The sequence below is a fragment of the Sitophilus oryzae genome, unplaced genomic scaffold (assembly GCF_002938485.1).
Source record: "Sitophilus oryzae breed Bouriz unplaced genomic scaffold, Soryzae_2.0 scaffold_1902_pilon_pilon, whole genome shotgun sequence".
NCBI classification, from domain to species: Eukaryota; Metazoa; Arthropoda; class Insecta; order Coleoptera; family Curculionidae; genus Sitophilus; species Sitophilus oryzae.
In genome coordinates this window covers 568,186-595,979 of record NW_022146616.1, presented here as the reverse complement: position 1 = coordinate 595,979, position 27,794 = coordinate 568,186, and the positions used below count along the sequence as shown (strand labels likewise).

The following is a 27,794-nucleotide window of genomic DNA, read 5'->3' as shown; positions in this document are numbered from 1 at the left end:
AGCTCGAATTTGCTACACTCTGTACAGGGTGAGTCAAATTCGACGCTTTTAAATGGAAACACCCTTTTCTATAGGAGATAGACAAAAACTAATGTCGGTGTCTGGAGCTCAATTTTTGTCAAAAACCCTTTTCACCTTCATGAAAACCGCATATCGATATCTGTTACCGTTTCGGATTTACAGGTTTTTCAAAAATATGCATTTTTAACAAATCGCTGTAACTTTTTTGCTATGGAAAATTTTGTATTTTTATGAAAACATTTCCAAAGCACCTTTTTACGTAGAATTCAATGGTTTAAGTATAATTTTTTTAACATTAATAATTTAAGAATTATCAACAGAAAATTTGATTTTTATACGGAACACCCTGTATATTTTTAATTTATTGAAAATAATTTAAAATTACCTTTCCAAAAATATAACACACTTGATATTTTGCTCGATTCCTCTTCGAGATATAGAGTATATAAAAATTCGCTCGCTTTAAATAAAATCGGCTTTGAAAGGCACCGGCTGTAATGCAAAAAAAAATTCTAGCTGTGAGCATCAACTAAAACGAAAATAACATTTGCTATGAGAGATGCAGAATTTTATAACAATTTAAAATATATTTAATCAACATCAACACACTTAAACTATATCTAGTAACAATAAAAATAAATAGCAAACCAAGACATGAGATTTTGCTACAGATGTTCGACATATCGACCGTCTTCTGTTATGGTCAGACGGGGCAGTTTTTGAACATTTCTCGCGAAATTCATTAACTCAGTGTGGGTGAAAGATACCTTTTCATAACTGCTAAGTATTTCTAATTCTTGTCTAGATTATACGGAAGAATAAGGAACCTTTATTCTTCGCAAATATATTCATAGGATTAGATCCATGGGCACTAAGTCAGGCGGCTTCGACGGCCAACGGCTGTGATCTTGGTTAGCTATTCAATTATTCTTGAAATTGGCTGCAAAAATTTGCTGATAACTTCAGCGTTCAGAGGCGGAGCGTAGTATTGCTAGAAAAATATGTTTTCGAGTTCCATTAAGGGTATATCATCAATAAGGGGTCCAAAGCCTACTAGTTAAAAGTGGCGAACTTTTAAAAATTCTGTATTTCGAAGGGGATTATAACAAAATATCAAGTGTGCTATATTTTTGATAAGGTAATTTTAAATTCTTTTCAGTTAATTAAAAATATAGGGGGTGTCTCAAATAAAAAATCAATTTTTCTGTTGATAACTCTTAAATTATTAATTTAAAAAAAATTATACTTAAACCATTAAACTCTACGTAAAAAGGTGCTTTGGAAATGTTTTCATAGTGATACAAAATTTTCCATACCAAAAAAGTTACAGCGATTTGTTAAAAATGCACATTTTTGAAAAACACCCAGTAACTCCGAAACGGTAACAGATATTGATGTGCGGTTTTCACCATTATGTTTTTGATGAAAATTGAGCTCCAGACACCGATATTAGTTTTCGCCTATCTCCTATAGAAAAGGGTGTTTCCATTTAAAAGCGTCGAATTTGAACCACCCTGTACATTCATAATTTTTTTGTCATTTTAGAACACCCCAGAAAGTGTGGCGCAGTTCCTTCACAAAGGCGAAGGCCTCAATAAAACAGCCATCGGGGATTACCTGGGCGAGAAAAACGATTTCAACGAAAAAGTTCTGCAATCGTTCGTGGATCTCCACGATTTCAAAGATTTAATTCTAGTCCAAGCTTTAAGGTAAGAACTATTATTTTTCCCTCTTAAGAGTCTATTTCACTAGTCCGAAAAAGGAGCAAAGCTTATTGAGCTGGAGGCTGGATAATCTATCTCCATTTTCTCCACCTCTTTAACTTGGTCTCTCCTTAGAACTGATGCCGGTGTTGTCCCGGTTCTATAACAAAGGATATATCTCTCTCTTCTCTATTCCCTCCTTGAATTTGAGATCAATGCATATTGTGGACCGGACCGTGGCTCTCCTTCCTCGATGACTCGCCAACTTGAGCCGCCAACTTGGTGCTCCAAGGTTGAGACCAAAGACATCTAAATGGGTAGACAGAACACTCCATTCATAAAACTCAATTTTTCAGAATCATACATGGTTTGACACTTTTATGAGAGTTAAAAGAGATGCGTACATAAATATGACAACACTGTTGAGTTTCGTCTATCTTTCTGTCATTTGGCTCTATCGGTGGCGTGATGTTTTTTTTATCAAAATTGATGAATTTTATCAAAAATTGATTGGGATTGTCCCAGACCAATTTTCCATTATAACTAGTTTTGCCTGAGGTCTAACTGAGGGTAACTCTAATTTTATTTCACAATCGAAAGCGCCAACAAATAAGAAAATATACGTATTTTTGTAATAATCTACTTATAACTAAAAGTATCTAAATACGCTACTGTAAGCATGGCTAAAGGTAAAAAAACGTAATGACACTTACTGTCGAAATATCAATTCCGAGTTAGAATAGTCCACCTTTTTACAAACTATGCACTGGCGAACCATCGTAGATAGTTAAAAAGTACTTTAAATAGTTTTCTTTGCAATAAACACTAATAATTATTAAAAAGTTGTTCAAAAGCTACAAAAACTTTCAACTACCGCAGAAAATTCACAACCGCGCGCTGTCAAATATAAGTTGAATGAAAACAAATGAAAACGACAAATGTCAGCATAATTCCTACAGATTTCGACAATTTCGTAGTAAAGATGAATCCACAGCGATGCTGCTAGTTGTCATTGTAATTTCCCTAATATAATTTAATTAGAAAACTAAAAATAGTTTCAAAGGTATAATCCTGGCACAATCTATGTATATTAATTAAAGTTATATACCTATACAAATATTTAGTTTTAACGTTTCTATAGGTACCCAAAGAACATTAATAACAATAATAACATTTGGAACTCGAACCGTATTCTATCACATACCGCGTAAATCTGTCATCGATTTTTGCGGAACACGGTTCGTGATCGCGATAAAATGTAAATTGTTTTGTCTCCCTTTATTTAGATGTCTTTGGTTGAGATCAATAAAGACTAGTCTTCTATCTAGCCACGCCCATCGCCACTATATCTCACTCATACTGTAAAAGTTGATATGCCGGACTGTTGTAAATATCTATTATTTTTTATGTTGCAGACAATTTTTATGGAGTTTTCGACTGCCCGGCGAAGCTCAGAAGATCGACAGGATGATGGAATGTTTCGCGAAACGATACTGCGACTGTCAAGGCGAGAACAACGTTTTTGAAAACTCCGATACCTGCTACGTGCTTTCGTTCGCAATCATTATGTTGAACACTAGTCTGCACAATCCCAGCGTGAAAGAGAAACCCACCATCGAACAGTTCGTGAACATGAACAGGGGGATAAACCAGGGACAAGATCTCCCAAGGGAACTCCTAGCTGTGAGTATTTCATAAGCAAACTAATTTTGCATTTTTATTCCATATTTTTATTCCATCCAATGCGACATTTTCAATTCTAACAACTCTTTATTGTAAAGATTTTAGTACCTATAAGGGAAATACTGTTATGTCTTCCATGGGCCCTTATATTTAAATACGCGATAGTACACTTAACTAATTTATTAAACAATTATTATCAAGTACAGTACAAGGTGTCCCACAAACAATAGCTTTCGGCTGTATCTCGAAAAGTATTAGGCGCAGGGAGAATGCTAAAGAGGCCATGAGAAATTGCTGGAAACTATCTCAAGTTTGTAGAACTGCCGCTAGAGGGCGCAACTGCTATGGAAAATATGAAAATGGAATTTTTACGATATTTTGCCTAGATAAATAGTACTATAAATATATAGCTTCATAACCTTCAGTAAATTTTGGATTGTTTTTGTTAGAACCATTTTCCCCCATCTGCTAAAATAAAGTGGTGGGTGAAGGTTGGATGTGTTTTTATTTAAATGTTCACAAACGAGGGCTCATTTGAAAGAGCGTTTGTTACTCTATATAATTCCATATAAACAATTATAATGTGCATTTAATAGTAGAGGTTAGGGGGCGCTTTCATACAATTTAACAAATAAATAAACGCGACAGTATGTAAGCTGATAATAAAGAATAATAAAAGCTTAAAATGTCAGCGAAAACCGCATCTTGATATCTTCTTTCAAACCGAAGATATTAGTAAAATTATAATAAATACGAAAAAATAAGCCCTTAATTACGTTATTTTTATATCACAGATCAATAGCCCTTTTGATTATGACCATTCTAATAAAAAATAAGATAGAAACAATTAGTTTACTCTAAAATCGACCATATACCAGAATACCAGATGTATTAATATCTAATAATTAAGACATCAATGACAGTGAAAAAGAAACGACACCTCAGTAAAGTGATGGTAGACCTTGGAAAAAAGTTGCCTTTGAAGTATTAGTTTCAGGGATTAGTATACAGGAATTTATTGAAGGGGGGGAGGGGGCAAAATAAAAAGTAATGTAGCATATGTTTTTTAGGGCGCCATTTTTTACCCAAAAGCCTAATATTTAACACAATTTGTTTAAACATGATGTTTTAGGGGGGGCCCGGGCCCCATGGTACTTTTCTTAAAATGTCTCTATTATTTGAAGAAGCAGTTGATAGCAATTATTGTTCTAAGAACAGTTCTGTAAGAACAATCTTGGTTTAGTGTTAGTTATTATTGTTTGGTTCTAGCAATAATTCTACTAACTTACTAAAGATAAAATTTCCTACCGAGGCTTTTGCGAGAACTACTAAATTCAATAGGATTTGTACTGAGATGGCAACATTGTCTCAGCCACACCCTAAAACGCATATTTCAAAAATAATGATGACGTAACATTGAACGATCGTTGGATATTCTCAAGTCTGTAGTGAAATCAAATTCTAACTAAACAAACGGTTATTTTGCGAGTGGATGTTGGGTCAAAACAAATCAATGCATATAGTCTGTCCAACGATAAAATCCTTGATAGTGATAGATGTGTCTGTCATTTTAATTTTGAACTAGTTTATATTTTATTTTGCAAAGAAATAAGTTGGTACAATTGGAACGCATGAAAATTAATAATTTATAATTTGAGTGACAAATGATTACTTCAAAATATTGCGTAAAAACTGTATAACTGAAAAAATCTAATCGAGTTATTTTATTAAAAAAAAATTACGGTATGTGTTAATATAAAACAAGCAAGGATGTATTTTAAAGAAAACACCACATTCCAAGAAAAAATATAAAAAAGATTTCTTACTTTCGAGCTCAAGCAACTTCCTGCAGTTTTTATTACATTTATCAATACCGTGCTGGCAACTGTTACTTTTGGGTCGGAACTTACATGTGTGGAAGTAAATCGCATAGGGATCTTATTAAGTCGGAGTGAGGAAAATGCGACGGTGTGCTGTTGCGGCGTTGCCGGTACGCCTTTCCCTGTCAGGTAAAGTAAAATCACGATCGCAAACCGCTTATTTTTAAACTACGTTTTTTTCAAAAATATAACTAGATAAAATCATTAGATATGTTTCTGAGCATCTGGTAGGGTAATCAATTATTTTTAATAGATTTTGAGATATCGATTCATTTTGAATTCAGAGTTCTAATAGCGCGACCACTGTCGAATACCAACTCAATTCCACTTATTTTTACCAAAAATGCAAGTGTTTCTAACTTGCACTTAAAAGTTTTCAAGCTCTGGGGAAAATTACGACTCGTTAATAAATAAACAAATAAAGTATCGCGAGACGTAACTAAATCGTGAAGCTGAACGCATGATGTACACCTTTCCCTAGAACTTTAGGTACTGATTGGGTCGACCAGTGGACTGCGACAAATATGCGATATCCCCTTCCACGTCTCTTAGCAATGTGCGCAGTTTTTCTGTTTATTTCGTGAGCTTGGCAACGTGTTTACTGTTCTCTCTTTGTTCAGTACGTTATAAACGCATTGTACTCTTCTTACATACGGAAATCTCGACCCAAGACTAAGCTTAGCCAACCCCAAATAAAACAAAATATTTTATTAATAATAACACTTACTGAATTTTATACTTTAAAAGTTGATTAACTAACTTTAATCTTAATTTTTTAAGCCAGTATCTTTTGACATTATCTCTCTGCAGTACTAAAATTTATTATTTACCTATCGTGTGATGTTACTTTTCAGATACTCCAGTGTTTGGTACCATATACGAGAATACAAACTTTAATTGTGGCTAATACAACTGTCTGACCATAGGCTCTGGCAAACTGTGTGTCTGGCGATCTCTGGACACCGAATATTAACTGTATACTATGTTCTGGGTCAACACTTCCTCCAATTTTTTCTCCACTTAATTTTAAAAAACACGAAACACGTAATAACACTGTCCAAAATGCAAATTTCAAAATATTTATCATTTATTATAACCTATAATTTTGCAAGAGTTTGACAACTCTCAAAAATCTTAAGTCGAGTTCATACGCATCGGCGTCCGTTTGTCGTTTATCGTTCCGTCAAACCAATAATATTGAAATATGACCTGTCATTTTTGAAATAAACCAATAAAACTGGTTAAAAACAACAAGGGATGACGGATTTATATATAAACCCATCCATAGTTAACTTAAAAAATATTAGAAACTTTTTTTAGTGAAATAAATGGATTGGTATGGACGTCATCTGATTTTTTTCTGTCATCGTCTGTCGAAATCTTACCGGAGAAAAAACAGAATATATTAGTCTATATTTTATACTAATGAAAGCTTACGAGACGTTCAATTCTTACAGAGTTTATATGAGAGCATCAAGGCCGAACCGTTCAAAATCCCCGAAGACGACGGCAACGATCTGATGCACACCTTCTTCAACCCGGACAAAGAGGGCTGGCTTTGGAAGCAGGGCGGTCGCTACAAGAGCTGGAAGCGACGGTGGTTCATCCTCAACGACAACTGCCTGTACTACTTTGAGTACACGACGGATAAGGAGCCGAGAGGTATTATACCGCTGGAGAACATATCAATCCGGGAGTGTCAGGACAGACAGAAACAGTTCTGCTTCGAGCTGTACGCCAGCGGCGGAGCGGACTTCATTAAGGTGAGTTAGTGAGTTTGCGGTTGAAGACAGACACAGTGGAGTATAATTTATACCAAATAAACTTCTAATTACGTCACTAAATTCGACCGGCACAGCGTTGCCCACTCATACATATTTTCCTTTAATCAAAATATTTTACGAAACAAAATGAATTCATTATAAACGTGTAAAAGTATTTTTTCCATAGCAACTGTTAAAATTGCTTTATATCTATCAAAAATAGTAGATAAAATAGTACTTTAACCACAAGGGTAGATTAAATGATACTTTAACAACAAGGATAGGTTAAAAACTTGGTTTCTTCTCGCACGTTTTTTAATTGCTTTCATTTTTGAAAATTTTTGTATTCCTTTTCATAAGTTATTCGGGATTTAAATGGAAGTAGTTTGGATATGGCGTTTGTCGCCTCAGCCTCAATATCTGTTGGTAATTTACTTATCTCGTTTTGAGCCATTTCCTGCTCCAATTCAATCAGCAATCGACACGAAAGAGAATTAAAAATTATTGACTCAAAACTGACAACTAAAGAGACAGCTTTATTTATTTGTCAAATTACATAGAAACCAACTCCAACCGCCAACCCAGCACAATATTTTTTCTACTTGTAATAAATTTCTTGAAATAACACTTTCTGATTATTTTTTAAAACGTAACTCGCTATGGAAAAAAATATTGTTTTATACACGACGATAAAATTGTCATTATCGTCTCCCGAAGTTAATTCACACGCGATTTCATCGCTCGTGAATTAATCTTTTCGATCGACGATAAAATACCATTTTATCGTCTTGTATAAAAAATAACTATTGTCAAAGGACATCAACGGCTTTTAAACTGACCTCCCTGACCACTTAAGGGATATATAGCCTTGCAGTCCGACTAGTCTTCATTAGGCATTTTGCAAAGCGACTGAAAACAGATAGGCTCTTTGTAAAATATCCTTCTTTTGTTAAAAACGCCGGCGTTTTATAATAAGCCTAGTCTTTTTGCAAAATACCGAGTTATTCGATATGCCTGCGACATACATTAGATGGTCCGAACTCTATTCCGGAAACTTCGGCAGCATATTCTACAGATAAAAATAAGTAAAAAAATGAGTGTATGTCCTAAAATGTGCTTAGTTTCGGAGATACAGGGTGTAGAAGTTTCATTTTTATTTCGATTTTTTCGAAATAATTTCTGAAGTAACCTCAATATTTCGATGAAAATTAATGTCTGGGAGTTTTTTGACATGAGAAATTTGATTTTTATGTCAATATGACTCCTATTTTTAGGGGCGCCACCTACACGTGTTTTAACTGTTTTGAAAAGTAATAACTTCTTGTTCGTACCTGTATAAAACTGCTGAGAGGAAAAATATACATTTCCGTGATTTTTTACGTAAAAAATGTCTCTTTGTAAAAATCGATACGAGCAACCGTTGTCAAGATATTTAGAATGTTAAAGAAATAAAATAAGTCCTAAAAAATTATGATAAAACATTTTCTGTTCAACTTTTGGAACAAAAACACTTCAAATTTATGATTTCAGCCTAATAACTACCGTATGATCGAATAAAAACGGCGTCAGCGATGGCTATGAAATGACAGTCGATGACATTTCCCATATAATTTTACATATAAAGTGAAAGCGATCTTCATTTCATAGCCATCGCTGACGCCGTTTTTATTCGATCATACGGTATTTAGTCAACGTTTAATTTATGTCAATGATGACAGGTATTGGTAATTTCGATTCCAAATATCTCGAGATCCATTACTTGTAGCGATTTTTACCAAGAGACCTTTTTTACGTAAAAAACGTCGTAAATGTGTATTTTTTTACTCAGCACTTTTATACAGATACGGACGAAAAGTTATTACTCTTCAAATCAGTTAAAAAATATGTAGGTGGCGCCCTCTACAAGTAAGAGTCATATGGACATCAAAATCAAATTTCTCATGTCGAAAAACTCCCATACATCAATTTTCATTAAAATATTGACGTTACTTCAAAAATTATTTTGAAAAAATCAAAATAAAAATGAAACTTCTACACCCTGTATCTCCGAAACTAAGCAGTTTAGGACATACATTTACAAACTTTTTTACTTATTTTTATCTGCCACCCTGACCACTCTGTATAATACCACAGATTATACAGATTATAAGCTTATCGTCAAAAGCATTGTTTTTCGTGGTTTCAATTTTCGCAGTCGCGCACTAATTAGGTTACTAGTCTGCGCACATACCACGCCTACTTATGGCCTCTAAAATTGTGCACAGTGCACAGTGCCTGACCGGCCCAGTTATTACGCTGTTTAAACGCGAGTTTATTTTTGCGCACAGGAAATTTTACTCGTTTGCTCATCGTCATAAAAAACAATTTTCGTACCACGAATTAGGGACAAGATTTTTATCTGTATACATATAGTATACCTAATCTGTGATAATACCAACAAACTGTTATTTAAATAACAGTTGTTAAGTAACAACCTGTCTTAATTTTTTTCTTTTTTCATGTTTCAGGCGTGTAAGACTGATTCAGAGGGCAAAGTTGTCGAGGGAAAACACACGGTTTACCGGATGTCGGCAAGCAGTGATGAAGAGAGGCGGGAATGGATCCACCGACTGACGCAAAGCATAAGTCACAACCCCTTCTACGACATGCTGGCTAGTCGGAAGCGGAAAGCGCAACTCTACGCTAAAAACTAGTTAATTCAATTGTATCTAAATTATTTATAATAAATTATGTAAGTTACACAGGTGATGTAAACACAGAGTGTAAATATATTGTCCATTAGTACGTTTAAGATGTAAATACAACGAATTGAAAAAATATTAAATATTTTTTTCTTATAAAATTGTTTTTTTATTCAGTACCAGTTAAGACCTCCAACAAATTTTATTAATGATATGTCACTGAGCAATCTATAATTTCAGATCTTACATATAAGATATAGACAAATCAAAGTAAAGAAAGCTTGATAACCTAAAGGCCATAAGTCTGTCCAACGGTACAGAGGGTACGACAGTGACAGTTGTGTCTGTCAATCTTTGTCTTTGACAGCAATGCACTTGGTGCTGGCATTCGCATCCTCTTTGAGTTGGGCAACTGTCTCGACCGCGGTAGTGCTATTCGCCAAAAAGCGAAGTTTGAAAAACTTGAAGAATCCATCTAGATGGAAACGAAATACTGCCATCACAGGAAGCTTCCCCTAGGAGATGCAAGAGCTTGTCGTTGGTGGGGAAGCTCTTTGTCAGGTGCTGGAGGAATCTCCTCTAGCACTTTAGCTCGGTCTAAGAAGCATCTCATTGTCTTGTCCCTGGCTGTAGTGTCATGGCCAGGGAATTGCACCAAGACATATAACGATGCCGGACGGGTCATACCCGTCATACCAGGCACCCTCTACTGACTGTGGTCATGTCTCGCGGGTAGAGGGTGTGGGGGGGTCTTGGCTTAACCGCCTGGACCAAGAGGAGACAACCTCACCAAAAAAGGTTAAAGGGATGAGTGACTAGATAAAGGACTAGCCATTACTGGCCTCAACCTTGGGGTATCAGGGGGCACCCCATTGTATTTACCCCTTACTTCTGCATGCGGGGCTCTATAGAAGTGGACCGACTATCCCTAGCAACTCGTGGGGACACTATGAGATCTAGTATTAAAAACACCACCTGTGAAGCTGTGGGGAAGCCCCCTAGCGACATTGGGAACATTACAAATGAAAGTTACAAGGGACCAAATCCAAAGGAAACTACAAGAGGGGCGGCTGACATTTGCTTGGGATCATCCTCCATAAGTGGCACACAAGCTACCACCTTCTCCAGCAAGGGTCGGGAGCCTACCTCTAGACCCAATAAGCGACATAAGCTACTGTTTCGTCTACTCGGCCTGGGTCAACCAGGCGAGCTAGACGATCCTCTGAGAGTAGGTCTTAGCGGAGCAGAAGCACGGAGATACCTCCGACTGCTCCACGAAGGACTTGCTCCAGAGGAAGCAAAAGCGAAAACACTCCTCCAAAAAGGGGAGAGCAAAGAAACCAAGAAACAACCTGACTCATCTCCATCAAAGGGCAAGAAAGGGAGCGAGAACCTCTCACCTCTTCTCCGGTAGGGAGAGAAAAAAGCTAGGATGGAAAGCAACACCGGGAGGCAAGCAGGGACGTATCACCAGCTTTGCCGCTATTGCTGGACAAGTGAAAATGGCGGTGCTGCCAAAGGATTTCCCAGAGGTTGCTCTGACCACCGACCAAACGTCTCTAGAAGAGGCTATACTGGACGAAGTAGTGGCATCGGATCGCAACACAAAATGTGGGTCAGCTGCGTTTTGCGAGGATACATTTTCGGGTGGGCATGATCCTCATAGATTGTGTATCTCAAGAATCGGCGAATTGGTTGGTGGAAATCGCACCTAAGCTTGATGATTATAAACCAGTTTATAATCATCTGCTGATGTTGCTAACATGGTTAGCGAAACGCGCGTCCAGTGTAAAAGTAAAAGTGTTTTGGTGTATTGTGGTGATTTAGTGTTTTATTTTGCTGTGTAATACCAAAGGTTCAAACCCTCAACTGTAATCTAAAACAACGACTATACATCAAATTTTATTTTTAGTTTTCTAGACAAAAATACACGAACACTGTTACAAAAATAATTTAAAAAAACACTGTGCTAAAATATAATATTGTTATAAAAAAAAACGTTTATTAAATAGAGTATATCATATTGTCTAGATATCTATAAAAATATCATATTAAAGCCTAAATAACACATATATAGCAATAGAGAGATTTCAATAAATACAAAATACATCTTTTAAAAATATTAATTTTTGTGTATAGAATATATATATTTTAGGCTGTTTTCTTTTTAAAAAGAGAAATGATATAAGTATAACAAAAATATATATAGCACAACAGGCACTGTATATCATAAATCTACGTTATATATAATGCACAGAGATGAGGTATATCTTAGTGTTTTTATATTATAGTCATTTTGGTCTATTTAAAGCTTGCAACAACATTTGTTGGTTTTAAAAAAATACATCGATCTAAAAGTTACTATAAACTAGGCTTTTTTCAGGTTTACATATAAAAATGTGTGGTTTTAGTGAAAATGCAACACTTAAAAACTAATCTTAATAGTAATATTTTTTTGTACTGCACATGATGTTGGATTTATTTTCACATAAATATGAACATTGCTTTTATAATAAATAATAATGTAGATACATATTTTGAAAACTTTATTTATTATTAGTGGTTTTAGACAATATTTTGTTAAATAAATGTTTGTATAGTACAGAAAAAAATATCACTACTTAATGTGTACCGTATGGTCGGAAAAAAATCCGTCACAGTAAGCACTGAAGTAACGTTTCAATGTCTATCTATACATTTCTTGGCAGAATCATCTTACTACTACACCAGAAAAATATAAATATGTAGTTTGTAAAGTAATTTTTGTTGGGAATTCATCTGAAGTCAAGTTCTTCACTGATAGACATAGAGAGGTTTTCTAAACTTTCTGTGACTTAAATTACATTTTCGATCACCACCTTATTATTAGGAGGACCCAAAAAACACTTGACTAAATTTATTATCGTAATTGTTAGATACTATTCAAACAAAATGCATAATACAGCATTGTATGGAAGCCAATTAGACACAAGTGCTTTTTTTGTAACCTCAGTATAGCCGGTAACTTATATAAATATTCGTTTTCAATGTACAAATGTGGTGAAATATGAAAGAAGCAGCTTAGAAATCTCCACGCCAGGTGATGAGCCCGTCAAGCAAAAAGAAGACTCCGTTGATGATGGCAAGGGAGCCCTTTGCCAAACCGTAGTCCCTCCATTCTGACTTGCTGTAGTCTTCGAAGTGCTTAATGTTTAGTGCCCCGGCCGCTACAAAGAGGGCACAGCCAGCCAAGCTGTAGAAAATGTCGATTTTCTTGCTGATGGGTGCGCTTAGAAGGTATCCTGTAAATAAAAAAATATATAACAAAACCATATTTTGTGATTTTGGCAGAATAACAATACTGGGGATGCCACCTAGTATCGCCCTAGTACTACCCCAACGTTTTTAACTGAACAGTGTTCGGTTAAAACCGGGCAAAATAACCGTAGTGTATGGGAAGCTTATACTATTTGGCTATTCTCCTGTTCTGCTCTGTTTTTAATTATATTGCTTTGTAAACATCATTTTTTATAACATGACTGCGACCTATTATTAGTGAAAAAAATCAACATAGGGAAATAATAAATAATCGAAAAGATTTTGTATTTCCAAACAAAAAAATATATTTGAAACTTATAGTTTCACACAATTTTTTTTGTTATATCATAGTTATATTAAAAACTCTATTAAAAGTTCTTAAATGTTTTCTATACACAAAAAAAACATATAAATAACCAAAGAAGACGTGAGAAATTTCTAATCTAAAACATCTGAGGAGGAAATTCGAAAAGTCTAATAATAGATTTAATGGGTAGTTGTAATCTTAGAAAGTCAGGCGACATCCTATATAGATTCAACACTTATTCAGAGTCTATACAGGTTGAAGTAACTGAAAGTTATCAAGAAAACAAAAATATAGTTTAAAAAACATGTAGATTTAATCAATTTTTACAGCTTTTATCTACAATTATTATAATTGTATAAAATTTCGAATTTCTATAAGTTATCAGAGGCTGCAAAAGCTATTTTTCAACCACAATCAGTAAAACCGCAGATACGTACATGATTATAAAATTAACAAGAACTCGAGCAAGCAACTAATATAGTGTCTCTAGTGTTTTAAAAACACTTAAGTCAAGTCATTTCTAAAATCAAAATGATTTAAGTCTTCAGTCAAATTCAACATAAAGTTTAAATGATTTAAATCTCAATTCTTTGGCTTAGGTCATTTTATTTCAAGTCAAGTTTTTATACTATTATTTTTGTTTACTTGAAAGACAACAAACTCACCAAGCATTGTTTTTTTTTATTCTAGTGCTTGGCTACCAGTTTTAAAGGAAATGCTGCTGTTAAAGATTTATCATAAAAATATTTAAAAATCTGACTTAAATCTTTTATAAAAAGACTTAATCTATTTAATGACTTAAGTCTTTCTAGGCCAGTCGCCAAGTATTAAAAAATAGCTTATGGCGGGAGCAAATCCGGACAAGCTAGAATAAATTTTATTTTGTTTAGTTTAGTGTAAGGAACCACGTGTTAAATTTGCACCACCCCCAAAGCCCGGCTTTGGCCGCCATCTTGAGAAAAGTGACTAAAATTCGGTTTATTTTTCATTATTTGTCAATAACTCGATTTCTATCAACTTTAGTGTAAAAAATGCACAGACCAAAATTAAAGAAGAGGAAAAACTCTATAAAAAACGTTCTATATACTTTTTCCGTGTGACGACGCGTTGCCAAGTTATCTCGGTTTAAACACGCTAAATATATTATAAGCAGTTATTATTTCCTCCATTATTAAAATTCATCACCGGAAATTTATTTTGATGAAAAAATGGCGTCAAGAGTGTCTCAGGGAAAATTCTTATCAAATGAGAGGAACAAATGTCGAATAATATCAATGATATATAATCGTTTGACGAACGAGGGCTTCCAAGTCAAGCCAGGCTGATGAAGATGCCGACACATTAATTGTCAACACTGCAATTGAAGAATCAAATCACAATGAAACGGTAATAATTATAGTCGGCGAAGATACCGATTTACTTGTAATTCTTACTGGCCTTAAATGGGTCTCGGTCAAATATTTATTTTCTAAAGCCAGGCAAGGAGAAGTCGCAAAGTAGAACGTATGCCACCCCATAATATGAATGTAGATGCTTCAGTTATGGACAACATTTCATTTCTCCACGCATTTAGTGGCTGCGACACCACATCCGCATTATACAGACAAGGAAAAATTAAATTCGTTAAAGTTTTACAGAAAGAAAAAGAATTATTATAGACAGCTGCACAAACTTTCAAAGACCCAAACGCATCCCTAGAAGATATAGAAAAAGCTGGAGAACGATTTCTTCTTCATCTATATGGATCCAAAAAATGCGATTCGTTAGATAAGTACAAATACCAGTGTTTATTAAAATATATTACCAAAAGCTTACCAAACCTAGCATCATTACCACCGACCAAATCCGCAGCTCGCTTGCACTCCTTCCGTACGTACAGTCAGGTACAGCTATGGTATGGAAATGAAAATCACCTCTGGATTGGGAATGGAAAAATTCAAAGAATGGGTTGATGCCCATTGCTACTTCCCAAGATGCAGTTCCCCAAGGATTATTAAATTTGATATCATGTAAATGTGCCAAAGGTTGTAATACATCTTGTAGTTGCCGCAAAGCAGGTTTGCTTTGCTCGGTAATGTGTGCACTTGGCAAATCATTTTCGAATAGTTTGGAGGTGGCAAAATTAGACGAAGATGAGTACGAGGACAAGTTTCCTCTCGATAAAGATCAAATACCAGGGGAATATCAATAACCAGATCCGGAATGTGATACAGATGTGGAAGACATTCGGAAGATTATATTGAATAGCCAGTAACATCAAAAAAACGAAGGAACTCTCATGAACCTTCCACCTCAAAAGAAACCTAAGTTGACGACATGTGGATTAGGCCTACTGGAAATGGGGATACCACTCAAAAAAAAACCGCGCTGCGTACTTTACCTCAAGGCATCTCCTGAGAGATAAGGCGGTTAAACTTGATTTTCCACCAGTCGCGCAACAATAAAAATTTAGTCCGTTATTGCGGTCATAATGCAAATTGCGTTCTTCCATTATGACCGCGACAGCAGGCTACTGCCAACTGGTAGCAAACAAGTTTTTAGGCTTTATGTCTCGAGAGTGCTGCTCAAGGTGGTGTGGAAACAAGTACAGTTAACTCCGGATATATTGAACACGTACATTATATCAAACTTTAATTTTGTTTTCGTAAAATTCGATACTTTGGGTAGTCGCACGAAAAAAAACCATACAACGTTTTTTATAGAGTTTTTCCTCTTCTTTAATTTTCGTCTCTACATATTTTGCACCAAAGAATATACCTAGCTAGAAAAAGAATGGACTCTGCCATACTGAAAAATGGTCCTACAGAAGTGGCGCCATCTATTGAGTAGGGCTTGTTTTAAATGGATCGTAGCGCGGGCTTTTTAAATGAGCGTATTTATTGAATTTTACTCTAAAATATATAATTAAATTTGATTATTAAATCTTATCTTTTACACAAATTCAACAATACTAATAACAAGTATTGTTGTGATGTGTAAAAAATAAGATTTAACAGTATAATTTATACAATTATTAAATAAAATTAAAGGCAAACATGTGTAAATATTATTTATTATTTAAAGTTTTTATTTATAAATCAAATATTTAAACATCGTTTATTATAATAAAACAAGACCAACATAATACGCCCAAAGTTTTGTAAATGGAGTAAATATAAATATGTACTTAAATGACAAAAATAAAAGACTTACATTATATTTTTGGGCCACAAACAAAAGGAATTGTCTAATTAAAACACATATAACAAATTATAGTTTGAAAAACGTTTTGATAATCATTTGATAATATTATGATTGGCGATGACAACGACAATATTTTTGAATTTGACAATAGTATGACAATGGCCGTTGGAAACTATGGAAACTATAAAAAAATCTGATTTAACGCCATCTGGCAATAACTAGTAGCAACTTCTTAACCTAAAAATTAATTGCACTACCACCTAGCGCCTGAGGCTGGAACTATTTTATTTGAAATTTCCGTGGAAACGGTGGAACCGCCTTTGCTATTTCACTTTCCCGCCCCTGATTTTGCACTAAGTTGATAGAAATCGAGTTATTGACAAATAATGAAGAATTTTAAGTCTTAAGTCACCTTTCTAAAAATGACTTAAAATAAAATGACTTAAGTCATTAAAATTATTTAAATAAAAAACACTTTTTGTGTTTTTTGTGAGCTTGCAGCTTTGATCACAGTGACAGTTATGTCTGCACCCGTAAATTGTATTTTTTCTCGTTTTTGGATATCGTCTGTCAAAATTTTTCCTGACTCTAATTTTCCCTGATTATTTTTGATGAACACTAATTTGGATTACTTGAATAACTTCTTTATATATACACCTAGGCTAGGTGGTTAAGTAAGAACAAGAATAACACAAAAAATAAACAAATATATTAATTTTACCTGCAAATCCTCCAATAAGAATGATTACAAAGCCACCAAATGTAGCTGCAGATAGAGTGTCAACATTCCAATCACCAGTAGCGCTCTTGTGATGAAGACCAATGCATGCTATCGCCACAAGCTGTAAACAATAAAGAAATATTGAATTTATATTAGTTGCCTTCATATAAAATAAATATAATGTATCAACGTTAATGTAATATTAGTGTTCATATTATTTATAATTTGGTAACAAATTTTTTGGTGGAAGTCGTCTGTTCTCAATCGATGAACAAACAGTACTATCAAAAAACCATTAGGACTTCTAAGAAATTATGATAAATCCATCAAACATGACTAACAAAGAAAGCAAATACAACTATTAAAATTTCTGTGAGTTCGTTGCTTTTTTCTGTGTTTGTTTTGTATTATTTCTTGCTTTAGCCATAATTCGTTTTATACAAAGTGTACAATTCTGGAAAGATATCGTGTCAGAACTTTCCAGATCGAAGCTACAAAAATAGTTATTTGTTGCAGGATGCGCTCGTTCCCAAAAATAAACATGAAAAATAATGGGCAACAATAAGACGGCTGGCGAATGACAATCGATGATAATTTGGCAAGGTCAATCTCTAGACGTCATTTACTAAAAATTAACATAAAGTATGTCAAAAATTAACACTACCTAATTAAAAAAGGATATAACGTTTCCAGACACACATATCTATTTCCAAAAATATGCTTTTTCTCGAAATGTAAGCTACGTTATTTTTTAAAAAAATCATTTTTTCTCAATACAAAAATAAATTACAACCTTCTTAAGACCTGATGACGTGACGTCTAGGGTTTGACCTCGCCAAAATTATCATCAACTGTCATTCTCCAGTTCTAGCCGCCTTTAACGCGGTTTATTTTCGATCGTGTGGTATAAATTATGTCCAAGGAGACAATACAAGACAGTGACAGTTATTGTCTGTCATTTTAATTCAGAGTTAAATTATATTTACTGTCATTTTTTGAATACTGTCTGTAGTTTTTCTTGGCTCGTTGCGGGCAGAATCTAATATAATGTTAGGAATAAATAAATCAGTGAATTGGAGAATATAACTTAAAAAATAACTCCCATTGGTTCACCCAATATATTTATGCTATTATAAAAAATATAACTTAATTGTACTATGGTAATTAATACCACGTATACGGCTAATCTAAAGAAAATTATTGCATACAAATTTCAACATCCAAAAGAATATAAACTATCCGCATTTGGACAGAAGGACATATACGCGTTTCGAGCAAGGTCAGATTGATGCCATAAGAAGACATAATTGCTATTTTCTCGGTTAAGGTTAAGACTTATGACACACACACATTAACCAAAAAAGGACAAGAAGTCGGCCACACAAACTATACAGGGTGTGCAGCATTATGCAGGGTACAGTGCTTTAGCATTTGTTTTGGTAGCGTTCATTATTCTTAGAAAATTGACCAATTATGCACGATTCGTTATAATTCGCAAATTGGACTAAAAGCAAGCCAATGCAAATGTATGTGTGTCAATAAAAGTAAATTAAATAAGCACATAACGATTATCTAAAAATAGACATGATATCAATTTTAACAAGCAGAAAATCCACGAAAATATCTTTTTAGGTATAAACGGTTACGATATGTTTTCGCGTTTTATTGTTAGTAAACACGATATTGTTTTCATTATCGTTTAAGGAATATTCTGATGACTATTATTGTTATTTTCGACGAACAGCATCCTCAAATCATTATCAGCTTTTATTCAAAAGCCTTGTTTTTGCAAAAAATTACAACAGTTTGAATAAATAAATTAAAAAATTCCTGAGTATTTGAACCCAAGATGACCAGTGATAATAATTATTGTATTTTATGTCCAATTTTTTATTCTGCCAAGAGAATTCTAGAGACTTTATGATCTATACATTTTTTTTTATTTTTCGATATTAAACAAGAATTCCACATTGCAATAAACTTTTGTTTTGTATTTAATACGAAAAAATAGAGAATAGTAAAGATTTATGAAGTTCCAAAATGAAATACATTGTGTGGGAGTTATTATACGGTTGTATAAACAAACTATAATATTATGATGACGAATATTTTTGGGTATTTTCGAATAATTTTTATTTCTATTAATAACGATTTCTCAAGAAGTTAATCTGTGTAATTAAAAGAGTTACGCGTTTTGTTTCAAAATAAATGTGGGCATGATAAAATCGGTATGTACAGGGTGTCCCATTTTCGTGTGTTTTATAGAGTAAATGAACTGCAGCGAAATACACTTGTGCAGCTTTTAGCTAACACCAGATTCAGCTCATAACAAGTCAAATAAATAAAATAAAAAAATATATAGGGCATTCCATTTAAAAACATAAGTTTGGGTCGCATTCCAAAAATGACAGCTCCCAGCAAAAAACTAGTTGGATTCTGGATTCTGCGTGAAAAACTCTATGGAACTCAGTTTTCACATTTTCGGTAAGTTATAAAGTAACTGAGATACGAAGGGGGTCAAAAAATACAAGTAACATTTTCAGATTCGCCCTGTATGTCAGAAAGGCTAGTCAAAGGGCTAGGACAAATCTGTGTGGGTGTGTAGCATCTTTAGTTTCATAAAAAAGTAGTAAGGTGATGTGAAAACCGCACCTTTGTATCTCTACTCATAAACGACGAGAAACCCCATATAAAACATACGAAAATGGGACACCCTGTACAGAGTGAGCCAATCGCAGTGTAAGAAAGTCCATATAATTGAAAAAAAAAACGATGTCACAGTGGCTTTTGAATTGACAGCTGAAACTAGTTTTTGTTAGACGGATCCCTGTGTTTGTGTGATATAGATGAAAATTCATATAAAGTTGTTTATACTCTAATTGATAAAACCGCAGGTTTCACAGTGTATATGCTAGTTTTAGACGGTCTTCCGTTTTACCTGACACGTAAAACTGGCAGGTAAAACATTAGTGTAGATGGGACTTAAGAATAATAGTATATTATTTTTATTCCCAACCAGCATTTGGACGTTGGGACAACGTTGTGTCACGCGACCAAACGTCGGGGCGCAACGTCGGCACAACCTCGTGCCAACCCTAGTCTGCACTAGTTTGGAGAATAATTTTTGGGTCGAAACGACGTTGGATACCGACGTTGGCTAGAAGCCTAATTTAGTACAAACTGCCAACGTTGTTTAAAATCCTAATTCACAGAAATACAAAATTAATATGGCGTCTAAGTCGCGTTTTATCCTAAATTGGGATAATTATAGTAAAAATATTATTTTTATGATATAGTTAGAGACATATGTCAGATGACAGTGAAGGAAAACAAAAGTATTTAAGTGTGGAGGATGTTTGAAGATCATAATTATTGAAACACTTTAACCGACTCTGTAACTCGTTACCCAAGGCAAAAAAGTTAAACGCAAACCACTTTATTGATAAATGTATTGTTTCTACTTTGAAAAATACTAATGGGCCTTAAAATTAAAGCAGTTTTTATAAATTTTCTTGATTTTTTTTTTGTAAAATGAGAATAATTTATTCGCAGTCGAAAAAATTATTTCCGCGTGTTTTTTAGGGTCAAATATTTCAATGTATTCAAAAAGCAGGAATTGCTATTTTAGGAACGAAACATTTTCTTATTTAACAACATGGCGGCTTTCACTTTGTTGTTTTGGAGATTAAGATGGAGTAGTTCGAGTAGTCGCATACTGGACCATACTGGACTAATAAAGTCGCAGTTCAGCCAGGTTCAGCCTTAACAGGTAGTATACTAGTCGCAAGATTGCCTAATTTAGTCACAGGGTTGCCACAAGCTACACAATTGTGTATTTTGCTACACATTTGCTTCCATGACTGCACAGCTACACCACAATGGCCTGTGCTACACATTTTGAGAATTTACATATTTATTATAAAAAATAATACCAGAACAGTAAATCAGCTGACAAAAGCTATTTTTTTTTTGCTTTTAAGTTATCTAAGTTACATTAAAGCAAGTGAACTTTAAATTTTGAACTGACAAATATCATTATCGGTCATCTATTGGTCGAGTCAAAAACGGTAAATAGACAGGATTGCTTAATTCCTTAAATAATACATAACACGTACTTTGGCCAAATTCAGAGGCCAAATTTCACTGGAGTTCGGTCCACTCGTTGGCATACGTGAATAATATTCAATTCCTATTTCACTTTTCCTCCCATATCAGCAAGGACTGCAGTTTCTATGGACAAATTTGGCCGATTAAACAGTCCTGAATTGTTTACAGTTTTTAAACAGACTCCATAACCGGTCTAATTTTTCCATAAAATCGTTAGTTTCGCGACATCAATTTTGACGTCATTGCAGTATTTGCTGGAATGAGAAGAAATGAAATGGAAAATGAATATATTGACGTATACAAACGAGTGGAAGTGAGACTCTTATCGAGATTCGTAATTATGCTTTAAAATTTGGTGATTTTACGTCTTATTCTTGGTCTTATTGGATAGTTTACAATTATTGGTCATGGATTGCTACACAATGCTACACATTTTTAAGATCAAGTTCTGCACAATCAAAAATTTTCTTGTAGCAACCCTGTTTAGTCATCCTAGGGTCTAGCTTGTACCGCCCTCTATAATCTAAATAAACGAGGGAGTGGATAAACTATCGGTAATATATGTCGATGTATATTTAAATTTAGTTTTATATGTACCTTTCTTATGTCCCATTTTAATTAAGTTTTTTTTATAAAAACAAAAACAGCACTGAACTGTCTGACTGAACAGAACAATGAAGTGAAAATTTAAGATTTAAGGTTATGGTTCAATACAGTTGCAAAAAGGTAGTGACTCGACGTCCTACCAACGTAAGAATAAGGAAATCTAAACAACGTTGGAATTAGTAAAACAGACGACATTTGCATAACGTTAGAATAGGTCCTGAAACTGACGTCGGAAACTCTATATTGTCCAACGTTGTAACTACGTTGTCCGAATCACCTAAAGATGACTTAAGCAAAAAAGGTTACAAGACAACGTTTATTCGACGTCGCAGAAGCTTCTACTTTGCTGTAGTACTAGTCCAACGTCGGCACAACTTTATAAAAACGTTTAAATTTATTTTAATACCCAAGGTAGGGAGCTAACTATTTTTTGTAACTAATCCAACGTTATGTTTAGTAAACATGTGGTCGCAAGTCGTGAAAATGCTACTTGGAAGGAGTAAACATGAGACTTTGTGGCGAGGCTGCACGTTTGACATACAGCCGAGGCACAAAAAGTCGTTTTTACTCAGAATAGAACATGCTATTTTTTTCAAACGCCACAAATAATTTTTTAAACAATTTTAATAATTCCAATTAATATAAAACATTTAAAAGTCACTATATCGAAAAACTATGGTTACGCTCGTTGAATTTAACACTTTATGTCAGTTTAATAATATATTTTCGTACGTTTATGCTTAGTCGTAACAGTGCCTTACTTTTATGCCTAGGCGTTAAAATGACTTTTTTATATTGCCAATCACGTCGCAAAAGTTAATACTTTCGTGACTTTTGAAAAAACAAATTTTGGCGGTAAAATGATAACGATTTCTCATTCACGGTCATTCTGGTCATTATGGTAATATATGACGTCACCGTACAAAACTGCCCGTGCCTCATGATGTAAACATATCACGCGAGGATATGAAATAACTTCTATTTTAAATCTATGCTGCAATTTTATGGTGCAGAAACACAAAATGAAAGAAACTATTTCTGCGATGTTTGTAATAATTCATAGAAATGTTTTTTTTATTATTTTCTGAAAAATTTACGTATCTAATACGTTTTTTTTGAGTTGCATACCTTAATTTTTAAATAATAAAAAAAACGACAGCAACACATTGCTAACATGTTCAGTCCAGATGCATATTCAATGCATTCTTTATCTAATTTTCTTTTAACTAAAATATTGCATATTTATAACACTATTTTTTATGTATTGCGTTACATTCTATGAACGATGGCTTTGTTTTTGTGCAAATATATATTATTATTTGTTTAAGATTGATTCTAAATTCTTCTCCACAGCAACAACAAAAGTGCAGTAGTAATATAAATATAATTTAATAAATAATAATTTTTTTTAAACTTTTTTGAAAGAAATAATATTAAAAGAATCTGGATTTTTACTTCAATATACAGGATGACACGAAATATGGTAAAAAATACAAAATTTTAAAACATACAGTATGTCCCCGGATTGTCTTTACAAGAGGAAAAACTTTTTATTATTGAGATTATGAGAAAAATGCATTCTTCATAAAATTTTTGGTTTGTTCTAAAACGGTTAATCCCGTTTATACTATTCCAAATTTCCATACCGTTTTAGAGTAAATAAAAAAATATGAAAATATGATCGAATTTTTTCAAGTCCTAAAAATCAAAACGCGTTTCGGTGGTAATATATTTTCGATTTCATTCTTGGATAGATGGTTATTAGTAATTTTGATTAACGTCATATTATTTGCTATTGTTAAAGTTAATCCTGAATCTACCATCAGAAACAAAAAAAAAATACAAAAATTCACCATTCTAAACCACTTACATATTATGATCATTTTAGATTATATTTAAATTTGGAAATTTTACCCTGCGATGCCTTTGTATATTTACTGGTGTTCTAATTTTTGAAAAATAATTACTGACACATCTTTATTGTTATAGAAAAATAACAATAACAAGATTTTGTCATAAAAAACAAACATTTCATATTACTCGTTTTTTAAAATGTTTACTTAAAAATAAAACTTACCAACTCCAAAAATTTGATGATGGATAATCGACTGATCGCCATGGCCATTTAATTTTTAAAAGTCGCACTTGTTTGTTATTTGAAACGCACAATAACACAAACTGACGCTGCGTGCAGTGAATTTTCACACAAAATCGATGCACGAATACGCCTCTATGTGGAAAAGCTCGCTTCTTTACCTGAACCACACACCGACGTTGTCAAATCGTGCAGTTTTACACTTGCGTGCAGGATTTAATTTTAGATTGGATTGTTTTTGTTTTTAGTCCAGGAGGCAGTGAAATCTTTTTGTAATTATTTTCCCAATGGGTGACTATACAGGGTGGCGCACCTCATTCGCCTCGGTTGATTATACGAAAACGGAAAGATGAAGAAACAAAATATTTTATGGGTATATGTGGGAAGGCAATGTGCATAATTTAAAATTATTTTCAAATGTACATGGTGTATCAGAACTAAGATCCATACCAAAGTTATATTTTTTCTTATAGAACACCCGGTATTTTATTTCATTTTTGGATTCTTGGTCATAAAATAAGGCATTTAATATAAGGGTTTAATATGTTTAAAAGCTTTGGTTTATGAGATATTTAAAGATATTTAAATATACATGCTATAATAAAAAAGTTTTCAAAAAAATCCATTATGGGTATTTCGCCACTGTACTGCAAGAAAATCTACAAAATAAAACAATTATTTTTTGTAAACTCTTCTGCGTTAAACCTAAACGGACGCTACTTGTCAGAAGTTATGTTTACGGTAATACAAATTTGCCTAACAAAGAAAAAAAATGCTTAACGTTTCGGAAAGTTATCTCTTTCCGTCGTCGGAAGCAAAAAAAATACAAAGAATAAAGAAAAAAACTATTTAAAATATTTAAATTCAACTATTTGAGAAAAAAACAGATACGTCTACAAGAAACCGTTGACGTTCTGTTAAAATGACATTTTTAACTTGATATTTAAACTTCAAAATTAGCAATTACTACCTGATAACAATTACTTAATAAGGTAGGTAAAACCAAAAGCCCCAAAACTTTCTGTATGATTATTTTTAAATTTTACGTATATTATGTTTATTTATCTTGTTGTATCTATTGTTCTTTAAAATCAAAGAAATTTGCCTAACAAAGAAAAAAAATGCTTAACGTTTCGGAAAGTTATTTCTTTCCGTCGTCGGAAGCAAAAAAAATACAAAGAATAAAGAAAAAAACTATTTAAAATATTTAAATTCAACTATTTTTCATTTTGGCGTTATTAAAATTTATTCTGTGCCCAGTGTCCCAAGAATGCTGACAAATCTTAGATTTGTGAAAATCTGCCTTTCTTAAATAATCTTTATGTCTTTTAATTCTAACATTTAAGGGTCTAGATGTTTCACCAATGTAAAATTTATCGCATTCACAGGGTATTTGGTTTGGTTTGGTATATTACATTTTTTGTTTGTTGTTCTGTATTCATTGGTTTAGTATGTGATAAAATGGATCTAAGTGTATTTTGTGTTTTGAAAGATGTTCGTATGTTATATTGTTTTCCTATCCTTCTTATTTTTTCCGAAACGCCTCGTATGTATGGAATTGTAAGTTGTATATATTGTGTATTGCTATCATTGTGCAGGGCCGGATCTACCTACGGGCTGTTTGGGCTGCAGCCCAGGGCCCCGAGGTTACAAGGGGCCCCCAGGCCCCGCGAAAAACAATAGACCCATAGGTGGGAACTGTTGAATCGTGAAATAAAATTAAAATTCAGGTTAAAAAGTTTAAGCCAGACAAGATGGCCTTGCCACTATGATGCTGTCAAAGCCTTAAAAAATAATTATGATGACATTATGAAAATTTTCAAAAGTTTCAGCGAAAATGAGGTTGAGAAAGTTGATTTCCGGAAAGAGGCACGAAATTTATTCAATAAAATGGCGAAACTCGAGACTGCAATTTTGATTATCTTTTGGGAAGAAGTTTTGGAGAGATTTCATTTAGTTAATAAAAAAATACAGAGCCCTGGTTTAGACATTTGTGAAGGCAACAAGTTAATTGTTTCTTTAAAAGACTTTGTGAGCAACATACGACATCAATCAGATCAAATGTTACAGGAATACGACGAAAAAGCTAAAAAATTAAGTACTAGTGTAATAATAGACTACAATTACATAAACAAGAGACGCATTATCCCAAAATTTTCAGATAAGTCTACAGGTGAATTCTCAGTATACGGCGCAGAAAGATTTAAAGAGACACGTTAAAAGTTGCGTTGGATAAGCTGATTATGGATTTAAATAAAAGGAGACAAGTCTATGAGACATATAGCAAAAAATTCAAATTTTTAATGGATTTGCAAGACAAAAATATCGAAAACATAGATTTGGAAATTGCACGTCATATTATTGATTACTATCCCGATGACGTAGACGAGCATTTAGTGAATGAGTGCATTCAATTAAAATCGTACTTACTCCAATCTATGTCTGAGTCTTACACCTCTTGCAGTGACATTTTTATGCTCATGTATGAAAATAAACTTATTAACGTGTTCCCTAACTGCTATACCATTTTAAAGATTTTTTTAACATTGCCAATCACTAGCTGTGAAGCAGAACGCTCCTTCTCCAAGATGTCCTATGTAGAAAATAAATATAGGACAACAATGTCGAACCATCGACTAAATAATTTATCACTTCTTTCCATAAATGATCTAACAAAAGACCATCAAAAGACTTGGAATGTGATGACCAAATAACTGTCAATTTCTGTGACTACAACCTATCAATTTCTTTTACTAATTCATAATAAGTAAATAAATAAAATTGTTTTATTGTTTTTTTATATTCTTATAAAATATCACTATTTCGGTTTCTCTCTCACCCAAAGTTTGCCTGGAAGAGATTGCTACCACAGCAATAAGGTCGCCTTTTGTACAACTAATACTTGCGTAGATTTAAGTAACATTTATGTTACTTAAATCCACATATCACAAATACCGAAGTCTACAGCAGAATAGGCAGAAAAAGAGAATTGCTCAATATAATAAAAATAAGAAAAACATCATACTTAGGGCATATATTGAGAAATGAAAAATACCACGTCTTACAATTGATAGTTAAGGGTAAGATTGAAGGAAAGAGAGGTCTCGGCAGGAAGAAACTATCTTGGTTGAGAAACATCAGAAACTGGACTCACCTAACTTTTGAAGAACTCATAAGGAAAGCCGAGAATCGTGAAGATTTTACCAATGTGATCGCCACCCTCCACGAAAGAGACGACACGTAAAGAAGAAGAATAATAATATATCATTATAGAAACAGTTTTTTGATATGGCTATTAGTTGAGTACTTATGTAGGCCTCTAAGTAGTTTCAGCCCAGGGCCCCACAAATCCACGATCCGCCCCTGTCATTGTGTCTATGATTTGGTGTAAAAGTTCAACAGAAACTGTTTTATCATCATTTTTTGCAGAAAAATATATGATTAATTTAAAAAAATATAAAAATTTCCCAAATTTATTAATTCAGTGAAATAACTATAGGTATCTACACGTGTTTATTTTTCGTTAATAATGACATGGATTGACTATTTTCACTCTAAATATCTTAAGAACGGTGGCTCGTAGCGATTTTTATAAAGAGATATTTTTGACGTAAAAAATATCATATATAATATGTTGAAAATGTATATTTTTTCTCTCGGTAGTTTTTACAGGTACGGATAAAAGTACTACGCTTCAAAACAGTTAAAACACATATAGGTGGCGCCGTCTACTAGTAGTAGTCATAT

General features: G+C 33.5%; 2 protein-coding genes across 2 annotated transcripts; one reads left to right on the top strand and one right to left on the bottom strand.

The window, feature by feature from the left end:
• The first annotated feature begins 1,565 nt into the window (after positions 1-1,565).
• LOC115883446 (cytohesin-1-like) lies at positions 1,566-9,887 on the top strand. The gene is made up of 4 exons (XM_030901812.1): positions 1,566-1,730; positions 3,140-3,407; positions 6,745-7,050; positions 9,558-9,887. The coding sequence occupies exons 2-4, from the start codon at positions 3,192-3,194 to the stop codon at positions 9,741-9,743; spliced, it is 708 nt and encodes a 235-aa protein (XP_030757672.1). The 5' UTR covers positions 1,566-1,730; positions 3,140-3,191; the 3' UTR covers positions 9,744-9,887.
• Positions 9,888-12,002: 2,115 nt separating this feature from the next.
• LOC115883445 lies at positions 12,003-24,298 on the bottom strand. The gene is made up of 3 exons (XM_030901811.1): positions 24,030-24,298; positions 17,240-17,360; positions 12,003-13,012 (listed from the first exon to the last, which is right to left on the bottom strand). The coding sequence occupies exons 1-3, from the start codon at positions 24,075-24,077 to the stop codon at positions 12,792-12,794; spliced, it is 390 nt and encodes a 129-aa protein (XP_030757671.1). The 5' UTR covers positions 24,078-24,298; the 3' UTR covers positions 12,003-12,791.
• Between the last annotated feature and the right edge of the window lie 3,496 nt (positions 24,299-27,794).